Here is a 10,979-nt window from a genome sequence, read left to right on the forward strand (position 1 = left end):
TGCGTCTTTGCCTGGCTAAGAACGTCGATAAGCTGCGGAGATCACTCTGCGGTAGCTCTTCCATGTAGAGAGAGAGAGAGAGAGAGAGAGAGAAGAAGAGAGTTTTAACGTCGTAGGAAACTTATTAAATCAATCTTCCCTGAAGATCTCACGCAGAGATGAAGCTCTTCAAATTCAGACCTCTCCTTCATTGTTGAATCCTCCTCTTATTACACTTTGGGCGAATGCATCGATTGTATTTTGCATACACAAGAGCCAACCATTTTCCCTAGCGTGGACAAATGCATCGTTCGTATGCTGCAATGCAGTGCATCTGTACAGTAACAAAGACCAGAACTTGCAAGAAACTCGCAAGGGCCAACCTTACCTTATTGAGCTAGGAAAGGGTTTGATGCACAAAAGCAAGGAGAAAGAAACAAAAAACCTTTGAAAGGACTTTCATTTTACAAAGGCATCTTTGTATTTTAATCTAGTAAAGAGAGCAGCAGTAAATGTGAAGAGGTTGCTAATGCTTGGGAGCTGATTGTCATCACCACTCACAACAAATAGTAAGCGATAATGGTCCCAAGAGGCGAGGCATATCTTATCACCATTTACCAGACCGGAATCAACATATAGAGAACTGCAGGCTGCTGATAAATATCAACATGGCAGCTGTTGTGTGAGCTACCCACATTGGCCACTACACAATGCAAAAGAACAGGGGCAGTGAGCTCTTGCTTGTTGAACATACTTCTAAAATACTACCACTTTACTGTAGACTGGCCTTTTAACTACATCCTCAGAAAACCAATGGGCAACCACACTGACCAGTACAATCCATTTCTGCACACAAGGTTCATTTAAGCAGCAGCTCATTGACTACCTTCCTTCCATCTATTATTGCTTCTTTAAATTGGAATTAATTTCAAGACTACTTACATGCTTGTTCATGACTTTGTTTAAAGATAAACCATTCAATAGGAGTTCCGCATGCATCCTGTCATGAAGGACAAAATGCATGAGAGAGAGAGAGAGAGACTCCCCAAAAAAAAGAGAGACAGAGAGAGAGAGTGCTTATGGTTCATATGACTTGCCAGAAACAATTAGGGGCGTCAAGATCTTGAAGTCCTTCCATTCTCATTATCATATGACATCATCAGGTTTCTCCTTCACAAAAATATAAAAGCTTCTTATAAGTTCTCTGCCTCAGCAGTTGGCTTTCTACTCCAAATGTGTAGTAATCAATGTCTTAAGAGCCCCTAGAAATTCTCCATCAAAAATCAGGCATGCTCCGACAACTTCCTGGGGACCTTTTACTGGTACTCATGCAGCTGAAGGTGGCGTGTTCAGGCAATATCAACGCCATCGGCCATGTTAGACGAACAGGTCAGTTGGGAGATGGACGCCCACGTAGGAAACCGGGCTGGTGCAGAGAACTATCATTATTAAGAAACTAGATAACTCACCAGAAAATGCAGCAGGCACTACTCAGCAGGAGCAGCACAACATGAAAGAAAAATGCAACATGCGAAAAAAAAACAAAAACAAAAAAGCTTAACCACCCGCGAACCGTTTGTGAATAATATAATCAAAACAATTGATCAATCTTTTGAATGGGGAAGCATGGGAGGAGAATAAAAGCATGCTTACTTGTAAAAGCATGGATGGGGTCTGAACCTGGGTGTTGCTTCTGATATTGCGAGAAGTTGATTTGGCATAGGGACTGTTCGTGATATCCCAGAAAGTGCGTTTTCTACAAAAATGATCTCTTGAAATTGAATGGAAGCTGAGGGCTGGGTTCGGACAAGGGGCAACTGGACTTCTCATCAGAACTTTCCTCTTGATTGAAGAGAGTGTCAGTGGAGTCCTCAAGGGAGTGTTGCCACACTTTATTTGTGGTGGTTGAACATCTGTAGTCACATAGTCAGGATGTAAATTCACCAGGCCTTCTACATGGTTGCAGGTATAAGAGGAGTCAATTGAGACCTCATCTGATTTATTTTCTGTACAATTTGAAACATGCTTTTCTTGTGAGGCAGCATCAATACCTGAGTCCACCTTGTTCTCTTTCAGAACTGATCTGCCTACAAGAGCTGCTGAAGGACTTCTTATCACTGCTAACGAGCCATCATAGACAGCTGCTGGAACTGCAGCCACTGTCTTGCTCTCTAGGCTGAGTACCTTCTGCTGCAGCTGAGCAACTTGCATCCGCAGCTGTTGGTTTTCTTTCTGCAATTCTAATACAAGTTGTAGCTGATCCTGACCTGGCCCAGGAATTTGTTCCTCATTTACTAAAGGACCCTGTAAGAACTTACATGAGAAACATTCAGTATTTTCACTTGGCCTCCATCGAACAGCAAAAAGATAAGGAGGGGAGGTGATTGACAATGCTCACCTTTGTGCGGATCTCTTTGGCACGATCAGCCCAATAGAGTGTGTTTTGTGTTTCACCAAACGAGAGGTTACTTGGACTCACGTTCGCTATCATAGCTGTTTGGCAGGCTCCACCTAAAGAGTCCTGAGATAGAAATTAATAAAATATGAAGGCATATAAATACAAATTAAATACTCTCCGGCGAATGCATGTCAATGCATCTCTCTTAGTTCCTAGTGATTGAGCGTAGATCAGTATGGTCAATGACACAAAGAACAGCATAAGAAACCCTCAAGGCATCAATTACACTTGAGTCCCAGACAAGGGAATAACCTTCAAAAGCTGAGTAAGCTTAGAATTGCGAAATGGTATATGCTTTTTCCCCTCTACAAGAGCACTAATGCAACTGCTCAAAGCCAGCAATGACCGGTTGATGTTGGCCCCTTCCAAGGACCTCAGAGTGCGTTGGTCAGTTGCTATTGCTCTTTCTGACCCTGCAAGATCAATGAGAGAGAGTTTTCCAATGCGAGTCACAAGATGCGAGTCAACGTAGGTGCTGTACTCCACTATCACCTGACAACATGCAATTCTGCGTAAATGAGTGGGCAAAGGCAACCATACTCAGATACAAAGTGCTAACTGCATTGTTTGGATGATTGCCTGGACAGTATCAAGCAAAAACCTGTAAGATTGCGTGAGATCTAGAGGAGGTTTCATTCAGACGAGTGGGTTCTGTGGTCCTATTCAGGTTACCCTCCTGAAGCAATGCCATGACCTACACATTACAACATCACGTTACATCCAGCTCCTAACAAACACCAGAAGCTCAACGAAGCCAATTTCACCTACCTCATATTCCGAAAACGCTTTGTATTGAGTAATTCCAGCAACAACTACCCCCTGGTTGGTGAAAGAAGGCCCTGATTAGCTTTGATCATATAAAACACCTGTTATTGAGAAAGGCATATGTGGTGTGGGTTTCATCAAGTAGTACCTGCTTCACATCTTCTCGAACCACTAATGCTCTACCAGGAGAAAGCAGGTCTCTAACTGTCTCATTGTAGACTTCCAAGTAAGATAAACTTACAGAAAGCTTTTGTTCTGTGCTTCTTTGCTTTAACTTTGCAAAAAGGTCTTTCATTGCCAAAACCATCACTCCCGGATCATGCGGAGTTCCCAGCATGGTGAAGGTTTTGCCTGCACCAGTTGCTCCATAGCAAAAGACAGAGGAATTTTGTCCTTCTAAAACCCCTTCCACCAACCGTGCTGTGCTGTTGATCATACACGTAGAGTTAACAGGTTAGCAGATTCATTCCCCCTATGGTACTAAACATACATTTGGCATCATGAAGAGAGAGTGCACCTGCAGCGGTATATTTCTTCCTGGCTTGTGTCACCTGGAAAAGCGCCATCAAACGCAAAGTAGCGACCTTTCAATCTCTTCAACCTCAAGTAGTCAGATTCTGAAGCTGCTTCAGTGAGATATACCTCTCTTCTGTTAGCTTCTCTAACACAACAGCGTGCCCCTACAGCTTTCTCTTTGCTTGACATGGGCCTGAGCCTCACATAAACCTTAATTCTATCTGCGTGACCTTCGATTGCATCCTCTTGCATTGTCTCCAGGACAAGTTTTTTAGAGGCCCTGAAACCTGAAATATTTGCATTGTCAATGCTGTTGCGTGGCTTGTACAGCTTTCTGTAGCTTGGACTAGTCTTGTACTGCAAGCCTCCAACAATTTGAGGGCTATGTATGAGCTTTCCTTCATCAGGAGGAAGGAATTCTCTGCTAAATGGCGTGTCTTTGTTTGCCTCATCTTCTTCAATGTGTGTGCTCAGCCTAGGTATGGCAGCAAGTGTCTGTCGTCGTTGCAACGAAGAATTTCTGGTGCTCAAGAGCTCAATGCTATCATGGCTGCCACCACGCATACCCAATGGGAGGGGATGCATACAGCTAGTCTCATTTTGTACTGTTTTTGTTGGCTGTTTTGTTGAGGGCTTCAGCAGTTTGCCTCTTGACATGGATCTGAGGTTACCAAGGTGAGATGCAGATGAGAGGGTATCACAACTCTCCATACTGGAACTATCCAAATCCATCTCAACAAGATCATTTCTAGCATTGTAACCAATAGACTTGGAGCGAGAACGGATGGGCATTCTGCAGAGACCCACAATACAATAGAGGATCTGAAGCTGCAAAAACGTTACCCTATGCTGGAAATTTACTGATACATTCTCCTGAGCATAGTCACAATTTGAGCAGCTGCTTCACATCAAATTCCTAATTCAGCGAGCGTATCTCATGCTCTTTGCACCCAGAAAATTAGGTGAAATAGGCAGTACGTTGTTCCCAAGCAGCAACTGCAATATCAGGGACCCTAGAGTTGAAAAATAGTTACAACTCTCCATACCGGGAAAGCATGATAGGACGAGAAGCAGTTCGGACAGCAAAGGCATCAACCGTTCGGCCACACCACGGTGAGGAACATCCTCTTGCTTTTCTGTAGCCAAAAAGCCCGGGAAGTGTTGAAGCAGAATTTGCAGAAACCCTAGGACGTGTAGGAGGAAAACTTCTATTGCTTTGCGTCCGTGTGATTGTGTGGCGCTCTGAACTTGCTGAAGTGAGCTGAAGAGGAAAAGACAAGGAGGCGATGGAAGCTCCGCCGGCGACTTGTCAGCAGAAGAGAGAAGTATAGGTATGGACCCCGAGCTCGGCGCCGTTTGCCAAACTTAATAGTTTTAAAGGCAGACTTGAAAGTCAGCCTCTCAAGTGTCAGTCTCTCTCTCTCTCTCTCTCTCTCTCTCTCTTTCCGTCTCATTTCGAAACTGGCGGCCAGGCTTTAAATTTCAAACCTCAGCTCCAAGCCACCTCTAACGTCTCTCACTAGCCTAAAATTTGTAAGGGTCTGTTCACGTCCTAAACCTGGCTTCCAACTAGTTGTTGGACCTGCTCTGCAAGCACAAGGCCCATTTCCAAACACACTAACACTCTTGGTCTAGAGCGTTAGAATTATCAACACCCCGAAACAAAAGCATTGCAAACGTGACTGCCCCATCTCCTGCCTTACGTGTGAAATGAGCCACATATAATCCCCCCACCCTCATTAAAGATTGGTGGCATCTTGTTGTGCGGTTGTTGTCCCACTCCTCCTCAAGATGGAGCGAGTTTTCACCCAAATGCTTACAACCCCAATGATTAATTTTAGCAATGGCACCACGTAAACACAAAGAGTTTGCAAGTTACATGCAATTGGTAAATCTATGCACCATATGAACATGCCCTTTGAGCATGCCAACACTACTTGTGATGAAGCAATTTCATCTTCAATGTTACTTGTGATTGAAGCAATTTTGCCTTCAATGTTACTTGTGATTGAAGCAATTCCGTCTTTCAACATGGAAGTGCCCAATTCACAGAACCACCAGAGTGATCATGCATAGACAAGGGGAGGTGTGTGCTCACAAAAACATGTTGAGCAGAGGGAGGATGTAACAGTTACAAAATCGTAGCCATGTCCTCTCCGATGCCCCTCCCAAGCCCCCATTTATCTAAAATTCCATGTTCTATCAACATTTGTTTAGAAACTTCCTTTCGCTACTCTCCACACATGGAACGTGCCTTGGCACGAGCCACCAGAGTGATAATGCATAGACAAGGGGAGGTGTGTGCTCACAAAAACATGTTGAGCAGAGGGAGGATGTGACATTCACAAAATCCTAGCCATGTCCTCTCCGATGCCCCTCCCAAGCCCCCATGCTATCTAAAATTCCATGTTCTATCAACATTTGTTTAGAATCTTCCTTTCGCTACTCTCCACACGTGGCACGTGCCTTGGCATAAAGAAGATAGCCCTCCTCTCGTGCAGCTAATGTAGGACCACATTCCTCCTTTGAAGGAAATTGTTGGGGTAGAAAGACATGAAAGCCATCATCTGGGTCCTTGCCTCAGAACATCACAATCCCCAAGCAATGCTTGTAGAGCAAGGCATGAGTGCTCCTCAAAAGCCTGTAGGAGAGGCCCTTTCATGTAATCAGAGCATCATTTTTCTTTGTATAGTCATAAAGAGATTCAAGCTAGATTGTGAATCCCAAGCCCTTGTTGGCATGGTATGTAAACACACACACACACACACACACACACACACACACACACACACACACACACACCCCAAATCTCTAAAAGTGTGGTTTATAGAGGAAAGACAGGTTTAGGTCCTTCCTAAAAATTATCATATTACCTTCTACAAGAGTGAAGAGTAGGTGATCCTTGTTATTGGTGATCCCAACCTTCATTTCACTAGTATCCTTTCCTCAATACCATTGCCTCTTTAGTGGACAAAGTCTTGGGCACACGAACTAGTAGGAAATCCAATCCCCTTGTGCACCCCCAAGATTGACTTTTACCTAGATCCATCCCCATGGAGTTGGATGACATGACTCACATTGCACAAGCAACGGTCAATGAAGAGTAGCAGTCCTCTCACACACGTGCCGTGGATAATGGTGATGAAGTCAATCCCGCCAAAGAGGGTGGAACTGTGGAGTCATGTGGTAGCCCATGTGGCATTTCGTTCTTATACATCGAGCCAAATGCACCACCACCTCTGTATGGTTTGACCCATCTTTGTTGGGGATATATTGGAGCAAGTTTGTACACGCTTTTATTGCCAATGCAAAGCTAATTTACTTTGTGTCTACATCATTCTCTCATTAAAGTCTTTCTTGAATGCTAGATTGATAAGTTCTCCATGGTATGTAGCAAGTTATACTAGTTGAGCTTTGCATGCTTTGGGCCTTGGCAATACGAGAAGCCACTACCCTTCTTGATTAGCTAGCTCATGATTAGAGGAGCTTAGGTTTGCCTTAGTGCATTTGGGTTTCCTTTATCCCTCTCCTAATTTCTCACTAGCATTCCAATAAGCTCGATGTAATTTCTTTGATTAAATCTTCAAGTCAAATTTGGATGAATCAATTTTGATTCGACCATGCTCTATTGATTGGTGATTGGTAGGGAAAAAATTGACTTTGAGCATTTGATTAGCTACTTGAGAGCCATAGGATGTATTTTTGCTTCATTTTACATCCATTTTTTCATTCTCAATAAAACCTATTGTTGATGTGCTTTCATCATTGATCGTTGTGCCTAGAAGGCTCTCCCTTCAACTCCCCGTTGGACCTTTCATCTGTAAATTTGACCTTCTTTAGCACCATCAACTTCAGTGCCAAAAACTTCATGGGTGTGGGTGGGTGTGCGTGTGTGTGTGTGTGTGAAAGAGAGAGAGAGACCTTGCCATATAAAGAATGAAACCTCATTTTGTGGGCTCCCTTTCACACAGAGCATATGTGGGCCACTTGGCTAGCCTAAGAATAGTAAATTCACAGATGTGTGAGTCCATTGCAAAACCAACAACACCTATCGATCAAGAAAAGTTTATCAACGAAATGGTCAAGAGGTTACCTCCTCTTGTAAATGTTAATCCGAGGGAGCCTAAGTGGTGCAAAATCGAGAGAAAATGGACAAACCATACGAGAGAAGTGTGTTACTATAGCATGGAATATGCTAGGGAAAGGTATGTACAACATGTTCCAATAGCACCTACTCCACCTAGATACGTTACAAAGAATGCACCAAGTTCAGTAGGAGTTCCAAGACCACAGCCTGTCTTAGGACAACAACCTCCACTACCAGGTGCTACAATGCTTGTAGACATGAGATATATGCCGATGATGGAAGCATATAATAAAAACAAGTGCTAGTACCAACTACAATGTATTATGACAACCAAACTGGGCATTGCCCTTCAAAGCGATAGAAGGTGAGAGAAACACATGGAGTGGTGAGGCCAATACAACCTCCACCTCCTACGTTTGGACTTAAGAAAGAAGGTATGAGATGGATGAAAGGACATTGGGGTTCATGGTGAATAGAGGCTTAACTAGGTCAAAACTTGTTTATAGCTAAGAGAAAATGTAAGAAGAAGTTCCTCAACCAGAGATAGATTGTCACAAAATCCGTGACACTCACTTGGTCAAACAATGTCCTCAGACGGAGATCACTCAATAAATTCCTATTGTCTTGACTGTGGCATCATTCAATTGATCCTCGACTATCCAAAAAACCCAAACCGAATCAGAAAGATCACAATGAATGTTTCAGGAATCGTTCAGCTACCCAATAGCTTGAAAAATGAAAATGTTGTACCAGTTTAAGTAGTTACATGAGCGCAAGCTCAAAAGGAAGTTGTTTAGAACCCAGAGACAAAGAAAATAAAAATTGACTCGAGTCCAGAGATTAGTGAATCAAAGACCGACACACAATGAAATTGGTAGGTACTCTTTATAGGACACACTACTCCGTGAAAGATAGCATGGGATGATTGTAATTATGAGAGGTGTTAAGAGGGAGAAGAAATGCTAGCAGGCAAGTCTAGAAGAAAAAGTTTTTGTTAATGGTTTTTTGACATGCAAGAGAAACTCTTGCCCTCTTGAGTCTAAAACAAGCCGAAACTAGTGTTGTATGACGCCCACCCTGTACACACATTGTTGCGAGAGCGAATCACACCACCTATAAAGTGCATGCAACACTACCTAGATCAACATAATGTCAATCGAGGACAGAGATGACACGATACGCACACTGAGGCAATCTCTTTAGCTTGTTAGGCTCGGATCATCCCACACATACAACACTTTGCAAGGCCAACTAAACCACAATTAGGAATCTCATTGCTCTCAACTACACCACCAACCCACATGCACACTAATAGAAGGAAATTCACCAACTCATACCATAATCGTACAAGACTTAAGGAACACCATCCCCTCACTAGGATACACCTATCCCAAAGCCTCTACACTTAAAACCGTGACTCTAGACCCATCTACAAAAAACGTGTATGAAGACATAGCAAAATTTCAGAAGTGCCCTAAACTGAAATTTATGAGTACCTATGTGTAGCTTATGTCTCCACGATTCTAACGACTACTTGCACACAAAAAATAGACATCGTTTGATATACTTACAACCACAAATAGCTCGTAGATGTATTATCACGCTTGCTTCGTTCCACGTGGAATGTCTGGCGTTATTGAGTAGCTCTCGTTGAGCCTAGCACAATGGTGCATTGAAATATCCAATGCAATGAGCAAGTCGAGAGTTGTGTCAGGATGAAGCTCACACTCTCTCTCTTTCTCTCTCACACATAGTCAACGACAACTTAAAACTTGATTATGATAAATGTTCTCTTTACAAAATGACCTAGGTACCTTATATAGTGATTTGATTTTGATCTAGATCATTGAATTATTTGCTAAAGTGCTCGTTTGCATTCATGATCTCTGAAAAGTCTGCTTCTGAGGAATGAATGCAATAAAAAGAGTTATGTTGACATTTCTGCATGACTGATTGGTGTTGAGCATATAAGAGGGCTTCTGCAAGGGTTCTGTGAAGAAAAACTAGAATTCTGTAAACTTGGACATTATACGCGTATAATGTCTCAAGGGGCATCTGGCGACCAAATTTAAAAAAATTGACTGCATCAGTGTGTTCAGAAGCGGGGTTTTACCCTAAGTATACATTGAGACTAGAGTTTTGACCAACTCTTGACACCCAAAAGACAAAAGACGGAGTGTCTGAAATGGAAAAAAGAGAAACTAATGATTTTGAGCACATTTTTGCATGAAAATTAGTAGAAGTGCTTGAAAACCAGTGCTTGAGGTTTGGGGATGCTTGTGAATGAATTATATCCAAAAATTTATCGGCAGACCTCATACGCGCATGATGTCTCAAGGGTGATTTTGGTAGTCAAAATTAAGTTTTGAGATTATACCCATCTTTTGCATGTTGTGTTGAGCACATACATCAAATTTCATATCATTTGGGCTAATAGATTGAGAGTTAAGGGGATTTTACTCTTTCAGGGGATTTCCTTATGAAAAGTGATGATTTTGAGCAATTTTGACATCCAAAAATTGTTGTGAGCACATATTCATGTTCTACACACTAAGGGGCACGTGTGGTAGAAACAGAAGTCCATTCTGACCACCTAGACAACATATGCGTATGATGTCTTAGAGGCCAGATCCGAGGTCAAAAGTTACAACTGAGTGCACCCTTGTGATCTACAACATTTAGGAAGCATATAGGCCAAATTTCATCCAATTTGAAGCAATTTTGGGCTTGCAAAGACCATAAGGCGCATCTCGGCAAGTGAATGCTTGTATTGGCCATAACTTGCTCAAAAAGTGTCAAAATTTAGTTTTGAAACTTGTTGTGAGTTGCCAGTATAGTGGAGGAACCTCTGGAGTGAAATTCACTTCATTTTGATCAGTTAGATCATATGTGTATGATGTCTAAAGGGCACTTTTAGGGTTCAAAATTGAGATATGAGCTTATTAGGGTGTTAAGCACCACAAGACAAGCTTACTGACCAAGTTAGGGCCAATTCTTAGCACATAGACATCATACGCGTATAAAGTCTCAAGGCCAGATCTGATAGTCCAATTGCACTTTTGACCACACAGGGGGTTGGGAAATGATGTGTTAAGATTGCTTGCAGAATTTCAACTCATTTGGACACGTACTTTTGCAATTAAAGAGATTTTTGCAGATACAAGAAGGTAAAGG

At 42.5% G+C, this 10,979-nt stretch overlaps 2 protein-coding genes across 5 annotated transcripts; both read right to left on the minus strand.

The window, feature by feature from the left end:
• Positions 1-416: 416 nt before the first annotated feature.
• On the minus strand, positions 417-1,137 carry LOC147451601 (uncharacterized). The gene is made up of 3 exons (XM_086517507.1): positions 1,077-1,137; positions 922-979; positions 417-825 (listed from the first exon to the last, which is right to left on the minus strand). Exons 1-3 carry the CDS (start codon positions 1,127-1,129, stop codon positions 736-738), a joined length of 201 nt encoding a protein of 66 aa, XP_086373633.1. The 5' UTR covers positions 1,130-1,137; the 3' UTR covers positions 417-735.
• Positions 1,101-5,132, minus strand: LOC147451602 (kinesin-like protein KIN-8A). Of its 4 annotated transcripts, none has more exons than XM_086517506.1 (9): positions 3,720-5,127; positions 3,351-3,627; positions 3,206-3,256; positions 3,039-3,131; positions 2,690-2,929; positions 2,378-2,500; positions 2,031-2,283; positions 1,660-1,892; positions 1,101-1,405 (listed from the first exon to the last, which is right to left on the minus strand). In XM_086517506.1, exons 1-9 carry the CDS (start codon positions 4,508-4,510, stop codon positions 1,370-1,372), a joined length of 2,097 nt encoding a protein of 698 aa, XP_086373632.1. In that variant the 5' UTR covers positions 4,511-5,127; the 3' UTR covers positions 1,101-1,369. The 4 variants fall into 4 exon arrangements, with proteins under 4 accessions (XP_086373632.1, XP_086373631.1, XP_086373630.1 ...); XM_086517505.1 differs by having other exon boundaries at positions 1,633-1,892; positions 3,720-5,126; XM_086517504.1 differs by having other exon boundaries at positions 1,633-2,283; positions 3,720-5,130.
• Positions 5,133-10,979: the final 5,847 nt, after the last annotated feature.

This window comes from Adiantum capillus-veneris, chromosome 8 (assembly GCF_014529385.1).
Source record: "Adiantum capillus-veneris isolate H3 chromosome 8, ASM1452938v2, whole genome shotgun sequence".
NCBI lineage: Eukaryota > Viridiplantae > Streptophyta > Polypodiopsida > Polypodiales > Pteridaceae > Adiantum > Adiantum capillus-veneris.